Source organism: Balaenoptera musculus, chromosome 9 (genome assembly GCF_009873245.2).
Source record: "Balaenoptera musculus isolate JJ_BM4_2016_0621 chromosome 9, mBalMus1.pri.v3, whole genome shotgun sequence".
Classification (NCBI taxonomy): Eukaryota; Metazoa; Chordata; class Mammalia; order Artiodactyla; family Balaenopteridae; genus Balaenoptera; species Balaenoptera musculus.
The window spans coordinates 14,708,355-14,722,597 of NC_045793.1; the positions used below are offsets into that span (position 1 = coordinate 14,708,355).

General features: G+C 46.5%; 1 protein-coding gene across 1 annotated transcript in view; it reads right to left on the reverse strand.

Moving 5' to 3' along the window:
• TBXAS1 (thromboxane A synthase 1) overlaps positions 1-14,243 on the reverse strand; it is a 148,843-nt gene that overhangs the window by 49,149 nt on the left and 85,451 nt on the right. The window contains exons 6-9 of the mRNA XM_036864550.1: positions 9,099-9,187; positions 7,197-7,345; positions 4,997-5,127; positions 646-960 (exon numbers count right to left, since the gene is read on the reverse strand). Coding sequence (XP_036720445.1) covers positions 646-960; positions 4,997-5,127; positions 7,197-7,345; positions 9,099-9,187 — 684 coding nt within the window. The remainder of the gene's footprint in view (positions 1-645; positions 961-4,996; positions 5,128-7,196; positions 7,346-9,098; positions 9,188-14,243) is intronic.

The window sequence follows — 14,243 nt, forward strand, 5'->3', positions numbered from 1 at the left end:
TTCCTTTTAAAGCACAGAGTTTTTAAATGACTTTCTTTAACAACTCATAAGTCAAAGCAGTACACACATAAGCACCCAGAAAAAGAAGTAGCCAAGCTCAGCACCTTTGGAAGTTTGCTTCCAGCCCAGAAAAGAGCAGCCCCATCTAGAAGGAATATCCAGAATCTGGACTCGGCCCCGTTTCACATCACTCCATTCACAGACCTATTCCTCCGCACTCACCCCATCTCCATTCCGGCTTTGACTTGGCCCATCCTTAGGCCTGCTTCTGCCTTCCACTTGGCTCCATTTTCTGGCTCACATCCACCTCCCTGAGCATGGAGACTCCATAGACAGAGCACTGGGAAACCAGGCCTCCTTCCCCATCCCTGATCTTTGACCCTGACTGCCTGGGACTCTGCAGCTTCTCTGAGCCAGGCTTGATTTCATGGACCACCCCAGACCATGAAGGCATGGGACAATTTTTCTTTTCTTTTTTTCTTTTTCCCTGTTGTTCTGAGCACTCCATTTTACTTGTTAACCCAGAGAGATGGAGAAGGTGGGCCATGGCACCCTTTTAAACTTAGAATGTGATTTTAGCAAGACGGTTATCAAAAATAAGTGTCACTTCTATGAACACACAATCACATAGACAACTGTACTCACATGTTTCTCGCTGAAATGGTCCACCTCTCTCAGAAGCTTCTTTTGGCAGTCAGGGTTGGTGGCCAGGAGGTAGGTGGCGAAAGAGAGAGTGTTGGTGATGATCTCATAGCCAGCGATGAGGAAGATGAAGGCCTGGCCCACGACCTCATCCACAGTCAAAGGCTTGGACAGGAGTCTGGGCTGGTGTTGCTGGGAAGGGTTCACTGTGCATTCAGTGGCAGAGAAGACTTGTCTGACCATGTCAAAGTTCTCCACGCCCACGGAGGTGGTGGAATGTCGGGCATCCAGGACCATTTGGAGGAAATCTCTCCGCCTCTAAGGAACAAAAGAAGAAAGTGCATATTTTGGCCTTAGAGTCACATAAGAGAGGCTTCTTGGAGCACAAAAGAAGATGTGCACACGCAGCTTTTATTCATTTATTTATTAAATATTTCTTTAAAATTTATTATTCTTATGGAGGTAACATTGGTTTATAACATTATATAGGTTTCATGTGTAGGACACTGTATTTCCACTTCTTTTTTCTTTTCTTTATTTTTTTGGCTGCGCAGCACGTGGGATCTTAGTTCCCCAACCAGGGATCGAACCCACACCCCCTGCAGTGGAAGCACGGAATCTTAACCACTGGACCGCCAGGGAAGTCCACATGCAGCTTTTAAAGGGCTCGATAGGAGTGAGGATGTTCATTGCAGGATTGTCTGAGCTGCAGAGAGCCTGGAGCCCCCCTGCCCATCCCTCACCGCGGCACTGGTTCAGAGACTAGCGCAGCCAGTGGCAGGCTGTGACGCTGCCATTGCAGAGGACGAGGCTCTGCTCTATCTGGGCCGAGTCAGGAAGATGCTAAGCCACCTCGGTTAGTAAGAAGAGCAAGTCGCAGAACAGTATGCATAGTGGGATCTCACTTCTGTTAGAACAGCACCTGGACAATATCTTTCATTATGTTTTTCCATGCATAGGAAATGTTTAGCAACATCCGTACCCCACAGTTCACAGTGAGCTGGGAGCTGGGAAAACCAGGGGGGCTTTTATTTTTTTTTACTTTATCCGTGTTTGTATTGTTGGCTGAGTTGGTTTTTCCAGCAAAAAAGCAACTGAAGCATCATCTGGATTTAAATCAAAGCACGTGCTCCACTGTTCCCTTCCCCACCATCCAGGGCTGACTTCTGCACCATGTTTTTCTCACAGCAGGGAGTTAACAGGACCTGGGGGCGGGGGAGGGAACTAGCTTTGGTGAAGCCTGTCTTCAAAGTCTCCAGTCTGTGTTTTGCATCTCTTAACCTAGCCTCCTCCTGTGGGTCCTTTTTATCCTCAGTCATCTCCTACCCCATTTAAGTGGTTAGAGGTTTCTTACCATTTTCCCCTACCTTCCTTATCAGCAATCTGCATATTCTTTATATTTTCACTACCGCTAATTGTAACAATGGAAGTGTTTACGTATTGCTTTAGGGTTGACAAAGTGTGTACCTGGCACATCCCATCTTTGAACAGCTCTTTGATGTGATGAGTGACAACCAATATGTTACTCTTTTCTGAAGTTTATGGGACTCAACAGCATAAGGGAGAACATTAGAACCACCAACAGAAAAAATGATAATTTCAGAGTACTTTACTTGTTGTATCGTTTTCTCAACCCGTTGGCTTCTGAATTCCTATTGTGTTAATAATCTATGTCACACACATTAGCATCTGTTAAGGTGGTTGTTATGTCACGTGGGGTTGCTTGCGTCTCCAGGGCAGAATCCTGCACCACCCCACTCGCATACCACGCCTGTACTGTGCCGAGCACATGTTAGGTATGCAATAAATAACTCCACACATAAACATGCAACGCCCTAAGTGCATTTTGAGGAAGGCTGTGTTGGATTTGCTCGCAACTGCATGCTACTTGGAGCAGGAACCTTGGAGACATGAGACATTTGCAGCTCTACTGCTTCCCAGCTTTGTGACCTTGGAAGGTGTCTGCTGAGCTTCCAGCAGGGCTCCCAGCTAAGCCTGTGGTGGCAAGAACCTTGAGACTTAGGAGGCAAGGCCTCAGCGTCCTGCCAGCCTGCTCGGGTGGGAATGGCTGAGAGAATGGCCCTTTCCACCCTAGCCCTACTCATTCTGCTTCCCAAATGGCATCCCCAAGGGCTGGCTTTCCACCAGCTGCCTTCCTGTTGCCTGGTCAACATCTGGGACTCTACCCCTGGTCCCAGGGCAGGACACGATGGCACGCGTGGGAGGTGAGCGTCCTCTGCTCTCTCGGCTCCTGGCTGCTAGCTGGGGACCCCAGAGCATCCCTGGGCTCTCTCTTGGCTGGCACGTTTGAAACTCCTCGGGTACAGTACAGCTGTGGTCCCCGAGGCTTGCTTGTGGTTTTGCTGGAGTCATGTGGGGGCAGTGATGGGAGGGAGGGCACAGGCACATCCACACTATTGGATTTTCCCCGTGGCAGAGCTGCAGCTGGCAACCTTTCCTCTCATCCCAGCTCAGCCAGGCTGCTTCAGGGCTATGGAGCCTTATAGAAATCTGTCTTAACCTCCAGCTCCAGAGGCCAGAGGAAAGGGCTGCTCTCTGGGGCCTGTGCGCTGGAGAGGAGCATTAGTGTAGATGGGTTTCTTTTATTTGCACTGCATCACGGAGGCTATTTGAACACTGCCCATTTAGGGCTGCAACAGTGCTGGTTTATGGTTATATCCAAGAAAAATATGCACCCTGATAGATGTAGGTGTCTAATCCACCCATCGGCCAGAGCTTAGAAAAATATTTACCTTTTAACATCTGTGCTGCATTTTCCACTGAGCAAACACACATCTGCTTGATGGAATGTCTACAGAGTTTAGATGGGTTTAAAGCAAGTTTTCTTAGTAACCATATAGCTCTGTCTTGACACGGGCAGTCCTGGATTTGTGGTTGGGAGGTTTTTCTCAGATCAACTCATTGTTTGAAACAAATAGCTCTGGAGTTTATAAAAGGAAAAGCTTGAGGCAATCCCAGTAATTGGATCTTTAATAACCCCTCACCTCTTAGTAAGCTATTTGGTGCAACAGTGTTAGAATTTTCAGCCTGATTCTACAACCAGTGGGTTTCAGGCTGGGGGCGGGGTGTGTGACAAACCCCACATGCGTGAGGGAGGACCTTCACCGCAATACTAAGGTTTGAAAATGGGACCTCCCTCGCCACTCCTTCCCCAGGCTCCATCCTCACCCTGGAGAGGCATGAACCTGGATGAGAACGGTCTGTCCTTTCAGACGGCAGAGCTGGGCCAGGGACACCAGGGAGCTGATTCTTCTCACACCTCTAAGGGCGGCAGGTTGAGTTCTCAGGGGTTTGGGCCAAAGGGCTGTGAGCTTGTCTGCACCTGTGAGCTTCCCTCACCTCCTGGCCTAGGACGCCTTTGCTGCACAATATCCAGAGAGTGAAGCCGGGCAGGACGAGGCTGTGCCTGAGGCTGCTCCGTGCATCCGGCCACTGACTGACCCCTGATCTCATGCTCGGACAGTGCTGCAACACTGGACCTCCGTCCCCCGCCTCGGTGATCCCCCCTGAGCTGCCCAGTCTTTGAGAAAACACGCTAAAGCTACATCTGACACAAGTCAGTTCAGGAAGAGACATTTCAGCCTTGTTTTTTCCTTTTAAGCAATTTCCTTGACTGCAGTAAGGCCCATAAAGAATAGCATTATACATGCATGAGCATATGCAATATTGAAATTATTTTCCTTAACACTGAAAATTCCTATTTCTGTTCTCAGCCAAGTTCAGTCAACAAATATTTACTCGATTCCTACTGTGAGCCAAGCATAGGGCAAGTCTTCAAGGAGGAAAGAAATTTCTAGGTCTCAGCGAAGGCCCTCAACCACGCGTTTTGCAGCAATGCCCTCCACGCAGAAAGGGAATGTGGGGCTGGTGACAGCTGCCTGAACTCCCCTCTAATGACCGTGCTGTTTGTGCTGTAAAGCTCCATCTTGCTGTTTTTCAATATAAAGAATACACTGATGAAAAGCACGTGGGCAAATTTACCTAGAAAATTCTCTGAGGCTGCCCGTAACCTGTGCTGGGAGGGATGCTTGAAATAGGGGGGCCCGTGAGCTTGGGGGAGGACAGCTTTAATTCTACTCCCCTGGGTCAGAGTGTGGACAAATCGCTCTGGGCTTCTCCCCACTGCCCTTCCTGCTTGCTTTCACCTTTCTCTCCTTATTTACCCCTCCTCACCGCCCTGTCTCGGCTGCCCCGGCAAGCTCTAAGTGGTAGGCCACTGAAGGACAGCATGGCGTGGGTGTGTGGGGTTGGGATGGGAGGGAGAGAAAACAGACAGCGATGCCAACTTAGCTTCTATTCCATTTCAATGCTGCGTCCTATTAAAATACGTTACCTCTTCTGCTGCTTGCTGGTCCCGCAAGGCAATCACGTTCCTAATGAGTTTGTTAAAAAAGCCATTCAGTTCATCTCGGTTCTTATTGGGCAAAATCCGGGCCAGTGGGACCATTATGGATGGAAATGATACTTGAAAGAGAAAAACAAAAGTGGCATTGAAAAGGGGGTGAGAATAAACCAGGGCTATTAGATGCCTGTTGCCGGGAAGCAAACCCTGGCCTTGAATTAGTCTTTTGAAGGCCTGTCTTCCCCTCTGAACAGCCGCTGCTCAGAGCAGGGTCCTATCTTATTCTACCTCGGGACTCCTCACCCTTCCTTGCACATAGTAAGCACTTGATAAACGTCTGTACAGTTGAATCCCCACTTCCATCTGCCCCTCAAGTCTCACGCTTATAAGTTAATTTCCCAGGTCCTAGAGATGAGGGTCCAAGGTCTTTGTATTTCATCAGGAAAGAACAGCTTGTAGGCCATGTTTCAAGTCTTAGCAAGTGGTAGAAGCTGATCTACTTTCTTAACTTTCTGGTCATTTGCATTTTTTTTTTTCCTTTGGATCATTTTCCCCAGAGCTGCCACCTGAATTGTTTCTAAGAGCTGCCACTGCAGCTGCTGACAAGAATGCTGGCCTCGTCCCCTGTGGGCACGTCCCTTACCGTGCCATGTGCACCCTGTGCCCTTGCCACCATGCCCTGGGCATGACAAGCCTCCATGACGAGGCTCCCTGGGTCAGGGACACTTGTCCCCTCCTGGATGGTAGCCTGGCCGTGGGCCAAGCCCGTCTCTGGGGAGCTCAGCTCAGTTCAGCTCCTCAGCATTCACAGTGGGCCTACTGTGCACAGGCATGTGTGGGAGCCCGGGGGAGAGGGTCCTAAAAGATCCACGCAGGTCTCAGGATGCTCTGCCCCTTTTCAACAGCGGGAGCCTGAACCAAAATGACACAGCAGGGAGGGAGGGCTCGGCGGGGCAGCAGCCGTGGGACAGCGGACCCACCTGCCCTGCAGGGCGCTCCATGGTTGATGGCAAGGGCATTTCCCTGGAGTGCAGAGGGTGAGGGGCGAAGGACGAGGCTGCTTCGACCCCCAGAGCGACGACTCCTACAACGTCAGTGCAGAGCCGATGGAGGTGACAGGGGCTTCCACAGAAATTGACTCAGAAATGGCAATGAAACTAACCAAGGAATGAATAGAATTTACCAGCCCAGCAGAATGGTTAGGAATTATGGCAATAATCAATAACCGTAATAACAACACTTCATTGCTTCCATAAAAGCAAGAAGATACCGGAATTGGCCAGAGGGTAAAAACTCACTTCTAAAACAGAAATAAGATGAATGGACTGGTCTCCATGGCATTCGGTAATCTGCTGTCGCCCGTCACATGTGATTTCTAATTCACTATGCGTTGGCTTCAAGCAGAGAAGTGTTCTAAGGAGGAATTTGCTGGGGGTGAGAAACATGCCCTAGAAAATGAAAGGTTTGGGTTCCAGTCTTGGCTCTGCCTTTCTTTTTCTTTTTTCTTTTTTTTTAAAAGATTTATTTATTGATTGATTGCTATGTTGGGTCTTCATTTCTGTGCTAGGGCTTTCTCCAGTTGCGGCAAGCGGGGGCCACTCTTCATCGCGGTGCGCGGGCCTCTCACTATCGTGGCCTCTCCCATTGTGGAGCACAGGCTCCAGACGCGCAGGCTCAGTAGTTGTGGCTCACGGGCCCAGCTGCTCCGCGGCATGTGGGATCTTCCCAGACCAGGGCTCGAACCCGTGTCCCCTGCATTAGCAGGCAGATTCTCAACCACTGCGCCACCAGGGAAGCCCGGCTCTGCCTTTCTAAGCCTCAGTTTCCTCATCTGTAAAGTGGGGAGGAGAATGCCTTCCTGATGGGGTGAAAACCAGCACTAACAGAGGCGATGCAGGCGAAGCACTCAGCCCCGTGCACGGCGGCCGTGCTCACTAAGGCAGTGATGAGCCAGGCCAGGGCCACCTGTGCAGGTAATAAGTGGCGCCAGACTGGTACAGAGGAGCCTGGGCGGCTCCAGGAAAACAGGGGCTCTTGCAGGGCAGACTCCACAGGGAGACTCTCAGAGACACCCTGAGTACCCTTTCCAGGTGGCAGGGGCTGAGCCCCAAAGCTGCCTGGGGCCACCGGGGTGTCACGGGGTCTGCCCAACTTGCCCAATTTACCCGCCCTCCGCAGGAGCTGTACTTACAGATTAAAACCAGGATAGGCCTGGGGATTGAGGATTCAAAGAAGCGCCGGCAGTGCTTCACAAAGGGGTGCCTGGGAGCCTTCCAGGAGTTCACCTGGGTGCCAAAGGCGACGCTGGCAACCGTATCTGTGGTGTAGCAGCAGTAGCACCTACAGGAGAGAGAACAGTTTGTGTTTGGAAAGGACTCAGCCACTGGCCTCCCCATCATACGCACTCCTGGAGGGGCACGACTCCATCGTCTGCCTGTTTGAAAGGGGAGCTTCTGGCAGATCCGAAGTGAGGTAGTGGGAGAGGAGCCCCCAGGATTAGATCCTGGGGGCATGACCGCAGAATTTGAGCGGGAAACATAAACACATAACAGCCGATCTAGACAAAGATGGGGGAGGGGAGGAGAGCCTCAGGTATTCAACTTTCAGCCTTCCGGTAGCTTCAAACCAGACTCAGTCAAAACCAAGAAGTACACTTTACATTTTCCTCCCCATGAAGGAGGGAAAACGCTTGACCCAAAGGCTATGAGCTTTACAGAGGCTTTGCAGAGCCCATCCAAGGCCAGGGTCTAACGATTGACTGATGTATAGCAAATTGTGACTGATGAAATTAACCACCTGATTATCTAGTTTTATTAGCTCTGTCTCCCTCTTCCTCCTAATGATTTTACAGTTTTCATAAGAGCAACAAACAAAAAAACCAGGGCCCTTTTAGACTCAAATAAATACAAGGCAAACTTTGGTACCAGCTTCATGAACATATGTATATTATTATAGGAAACACACATTGCACTTTAGAAACAAACACAAGGAAAAGTGTCTGGCAGTAGCTTCAGAAAAATTAACCCCTTAGGCTCTAGGAAACCTGCCCCCCAAATGGCCATTTTAAGCTAGAATAATTCTTTTTTGTTATGTCACAGGGGTAGTCAGGTTGCTTCTAAAAAGTCTCACAACTGGGTGTTCATATCCTTTTATAATGAAAAGGTCTATTTTTGTGGCTTGAGGTAGACGCACGCTTAGTTCCTCTTCTTCATAAATTCTATAACCAATCACTTATCATTAAGGACTACACGACATCTCCTCCAGGTGACATCTTTTATTTTGACTGCTTTTACTGAAAACATTTCTATAATTGATGCACATTTCCCTTTGACAGCAAAAACAATAATTCGACTACTGAATGTGATTTCATCTGATCCTAATTGTTGACGATGTAAAGGTTTAAAGAGTTATTTACTTTGCTTTTATGGCTGCTGGGCCCATCTTATCTTTACCCAACTCACGCACCTCAGGACCAGAGAGAATGTAGAGGGGAGAATTTTGTAAACAATACGGTAGAATGTAAATGCTGGTGATGATTATGTTATTATTTTATTAACAATGATAATAAGAGCGAGTTGGCTTCTGGCTAATCTGCTGTGGGACTCTTCATCTGGTATAAACCATAATTTAGCACAGGACAATTAGGCAAAAAGCCAGTCAGTCGTTTAAACTGAGGGTCCACCACTAAGTCATGGCTTCTAGCCTGAGGGGAGCCACAGTTTTTCTTAAATTAAAAACGCATGGACTCCTCCTCCCCCCCACCCCTCGCCCCCCAGGACCCTGTCCTTTCTGCCCAGACATATCTTGCCCACTCCTGGGTCTGTAGACGTCGGAGGGTAAGTCCACCCACAAAACACTGCCCACTCAGGGTTCCCTCCACAAGCCACAGCCCCCTGGGCTTCGTTTGCTTTTGCTTCACATTTTCCGTGGGTTTCATTTCTTCTTCTTAGTCCACCCATACTTTTAGGAGCTTCTAGCATTTCCATAGTTTGCTGGTCCCAAGGTAATTGTCTGGCAATTACGTACAGTTACAAGAAGCAGCAATTCAAACATGTGATTTCTCATCTGTAATGTAGCTATGCAGCGCCCTTACCTCTGGATGTCGAAAGCTTCCCTGGATTCTGCATACTGCTTTAAATGGGCCAGGAGCAGGTTGCAGGCTTGGCTGATTAGTGGAGTCATCTGATAGCAGATAACAAAGGTGTAATTAGGACACCATGCAGGGAGCACACCTAAATTAGCTGCAGATGAAGAGGTTATGTGTGGTGCTTCCTGGAAAAATGGTCATCGTTTCGAATGTACCTTTCATGCACCTAAGATTCAAGAGGAAGATCTAAAATTCACAAATATTGTAAAATACGATCGCTGTAAACGTCTATTTTAGCTTAAGCAATCTGTTTTTTTTTTGAAAGCAAAAAGAAGGAAGGATTTAGAGTAAATACTGTGAAATAATTATGAAAATGATCATTAAATGCTTAGAAATGAGAATCAGTACTCAGTTTCATGACATTTGGTTAGCATTAGAGAGTAAATAGACCACAATCCATATGTACTAACTCTGGAATTAGCCCAAATCCCTGTTTGCTTGGTTCCAATTATACTTTAGATCCTCCACTAGAATATAGAATCTCAGTATTGAAAGGAACCTAAGGTCACCCATTTCAACTTTTTATTCAGTACAAAAGTCATTTTTACAGCTTGTGGATGGATGGCTATTCACTTCTGCTTAAGCTGTTTAAACCTTCAAATATAGGGAACCCTTGACTTTAAGAGGCCTTCAGTGCCCATGCAGGACAGCTACTGAATTTCTTTTTTTAATACTAAAATATCTTCATTATGGAAAACACCTAACATACACACAGAAAGAAAGAATGGTATTATGAACATTCATGTAGCTGTGATCCACCTTCAACAAATTTAGGTCTCATTTTGGCTACCCACCACATTGACCCCAAAAGTCCGGCTTGAGTGGGTGGAGCCTGATGGGCACCCACGTGACCTTTTACTCTCTCCTGTATGTTTGAAAAGCCAAGTCGGAAACGACCAGGGGAATCTTTTTTTTTTTTTTTAACATCTATTTATTTATTTATTTTAAACATCTTTATTGGAGTATAATTGCTTTACAATGTTGTGTTAGTTTCTGCTGTATAACAAAGTGAGTCAGCTATATGTATACATACATCCCCATATCCCCTTCCTCTTACGTCTCCCTCCCACCCTCCCTATCCCACCCCTCTAGGTGATCACAAAGCACCGAGCTGATCTCCCTGTGCTATGCAGCTGCTTCCCACTAGCTATCTATTTTTACATTTGGTAGTATATATAAGTCCATGCCACTCTCTCACTTCGTCCCAGCTTACCCTTCCCCCTCCCCATGTCCTCAAGTCCATTCTCTAAGTCTGCATCTTTATTCCTGTCCTGCCCCTAGGTTCATCAGAACCAGTTTTTTGTTTTTTGTTTTAGATTCCATATATATGTGTTAGCATATGGTATTTGTTTTTCTCTTTCTGACTTACTCCACTCTATATAACAGACTCTAGGTACATCCACCTCACTACAAATAACTCAATTTCGTTTCTTTTTATGGCTGAGGAATCCTTTTAACCAGTGTACATTATGGACAAACATTGTAGCTAAATCAACATGCTGTGATACATTGTTCTGAGCATTTCTTATGGGAAACATACTTTGACATGTTACTTATGTTTAGAGTTTACTTTTTTGACACCAAAATATCAATTCCTGAGATCAGGAGAGATTTTTGTCTGTTTGTTCATTTTTGTATCCCCAGCACTTAGAACAGCACTTGGTATATAGTAAAAATGGAAACAGCATTTCAGGTGCAATCCTGTAAATCGTAAATGGATCCCTGCAAGTCAGTCGCAAAGCCAGGGGTACATGTTGACTTTTTGAGAAGACACATAACACAGACAAATATTGACGTTCAGGTCAACGAAAACCACAAGGTTTTTTTCCATGAGTCATCATCACGTGCAGTTGATTTTTTGACCCTTGAGGGTCCATTCGTTGGAAAGGCTTTACACTGACCTAACACTTATTGCTGTAGAAAGTTGTCCTGCCATCTGTTCTGAGCAGAGCCATCTCTTACCTGCCCTGAGACAGTCAGGTGATTGGAGAGGCCCAGCAGGGGGGCCAGCCTGGGCTGCTGCTGCCCGAGACTGGAGGGTCACGTGGTCTCGTTGGACCCCTCCCTCCTATGGCCCCCTCCAAGCCAGCCCCATGTGCTCTGAGATGTAAGGAAAGTACTGTGTCCCCAGGGACCCCACTGCTGGCTGTGGGAGTTGGTCCTGAGAAGCAGAAGGGCGCCCCTGCTGAGTGAGAGTGAGTGAGCTAGTCTGAGTTCAGGGCTCCATGGCCCGGGGCGGGGACAGTAGCCTGGGTGGCACTTATGGGCAGCTGGGCAGCAGGTCAAGGAGCAGATGTGCAAAGCAGAACACACCTACACACCCAGTGGAGGGATGGCAGAGCGTCTGAGACCCTCCCCTTGTATTTTGTTGCCGGGACTCTTAGAGGGAGTATCTGGAGAGGAAATCTGGGGAAAAAGAACTTTCTGCTCATCAAGCCATAAGGGCTCAGAGCACTGGGGTGATTGTACTCAGTGTGGGTGGACCAAGGGTGTGCTCACACATTCAAATCTCATCTCCTGTGTCTTTGGCTATTCCTTCTTTGTTCCATTTGAAATTTGGTCAGTGTGCCTTCTAAGCCTTTGGTTTGTCGCTATGTACACAGGATCGGACACAGAGCTGTGGCCCTCCACTAGACTTTAGGCAGCCACGGAATTGGTCAGTATCACTGTTTCCAGCTCTTTGGCCAGCTGTGCATGAACCTAAATAAATATCCCGCCAGGCAGCGTCTTATCGATGTCAGTGGCGGAGGACTTGTCAAGTGATTTGCCAAAACAGAAGTATAATTTACCTCATCTACCTATCCTGAAATCCACTCAAAAAAAAAAAAAAAAAGCAAAAATGAGGATGAGTATCCTGAATTACTCTCTTGGTAATTCTGAGTGGACACTTATGACTGCTGCATTCTTTTCTAAATTCTCACAAGCCATCAATTTAATAATCCATCAGTACAAAAGTGTGGGCAAATGGGTCACTTCTAATAGCCTCTAGGCTTTTACTCTCAGTAAATCTCTGACTAACTTAATGCTGGAGAAGTCAGTACTATCTAAGTCACATTTCTATGCCTAGCTCACTGACTACATTCCTTCCATTATTTTAATAAAATTAGCGGTACAAGTGAACTGTACTTTAATGCAATCTCATATACCAAAATATCTTTTAGATTTATTTCAGAGGGAGAGTAACATGGTAAAACGAAGAATACTGTTTGAAAGGAAGTCTCTTTAGATATCAAGCTTGAAGCTTCTTTCATGCAACAAAACTGGGATGCAACATAAAATTTGATTTACACGCAACTCTTCAGAAGCATGCCCTGTGTATAAAGAGGGGTCTCTCCATATGGAATCCAATCGTATGCCTGGACAGTGCAAAATGGAGGCTGGACCAGCTGCCCACCGTCAGTTCTTCTGTGGGCTTGTGATTAGGATGCTTTGTTGTCGGCTGGCCTGATTATAATTTCTACCACACTCTGCCTGCTGTCTGTTGAACTGAATGGATAATGACATCTTTATTTAGGTTAATGTGATATGAGATGGGGCATGTAATATGAAAGATGTTTTAAAAAGCAATGCAGAGAAAATATTGTAAGACAGTGGAGCATGATCTGTATGTTGGACAATAGCCATCACTTCAGGTTTTCTTCCTTGCGTTATACCCAAGCAGTTATGGAATATTTACTCTTACACGAGTTGCATACAAACAAAAGCTCTCTTTGATGGGCTTGCAATCATCTTTATACGATCCACAAACCCTACAGTTATTCCCCTAGATTTGCAGACAAGCAGGCATAGGTGGCTTGTGCAAACACACATGCACAGATGAATGCACAAGGCTATCATCACACAGATCTTAACAAAAGACTCTCATTTGGTTGTTCTGTTTCATCTTCTTTGTAGGATAATGAGTCAGTTCTATTTTTGTTTTTTTCCACATTTGTTTTCATAATGCACATATGTTATATTCATAATCAGAAAAAATATTAGTGTTATTAATTTTTGAATTAATGATTAAAAAGAATGATTTGGGGGAAGGGCTATAGTCCTGCAGCCAAGCCTGGGGAAGAAGTTTCCCACTTTGCTTCTCTCACCTCTCACGTTGGTTACCTTTATTATAGATGATGCTGAGTGTACAGATGGTCAGCTTTTTGGTAACTAGCAGTAACCATCAGGGGAAAAGCACCATCCTCAGCCTGGGAAGGAAATTCCCCAAGGAAAGAAGTCCTTGCTCACCTGGAGTTTACTGTATAATTGCTTAGTTTAAAAAAAAAAATGGAATCTTTACTGACTGAGTCTGAGGAATTGTGAATCAAGGTGTAGACAGAGGACAGTAGAGTTAATTCCAGGAGGTAGAGAGGTCTTCTCGAGGCTAAGACTCTGAAGTTGTTAAATACACTTGGCCTGGGGAGAGAAAACACTCGAAGCCAATAATTAGGTTTCCTCTCCTTGGCACTTTCTAGTTGTGTGATGGGCAAATAGCTTAACCTCAGTAAGTCTATTTATTCATCTGCAAAATGGGAGTAATAATACCTCTGTTGAAGAGTTGTGTCAAGGATTAGAAACAAAATGTGTGAAAGTTTTAGAAGGCAGTGAGTATTCCGAGCCTGGAGGCTGTCCTCTGGAAGAGTCCCATGCTCCCAGACTGGCTTGGGTGCCTGGCATCATTCTCTCTTCTCTTATTCCACGCAGACAGTGTCCTGTTGGATCCACCTGTTCTTGCCTTACCATGTTAACATCACTTCCTTTCTTGCGTCTGTCCCTTCATCTTTTTCTCCCTAGGGGCCACTCTAATTCAGGCTTTGCTGCCTGTAACCTGGAACATAGCTATCATCTGCTTCTTGAGAACAAGGACCATATCTTAAGCATCTTTACAGTCTTAGTACCTTGTATAGTGCCTGGCACATAGGCGTACCAAGAAAACAATTTTTGAAAGTGCCTCCTGTCTTTTCACTTTCTAATCCATCCTGTACTCAGTCACCAGATTGGTCTTCTGAAAATACTTGTCATCTGAGCAATGTTTTGTTAAAATTCTTTGGAGATTCCCACCGACTTAGGGAGCCTTTACTGCCCCCAACTAGGAAGCTGCCTGCTTTTAGA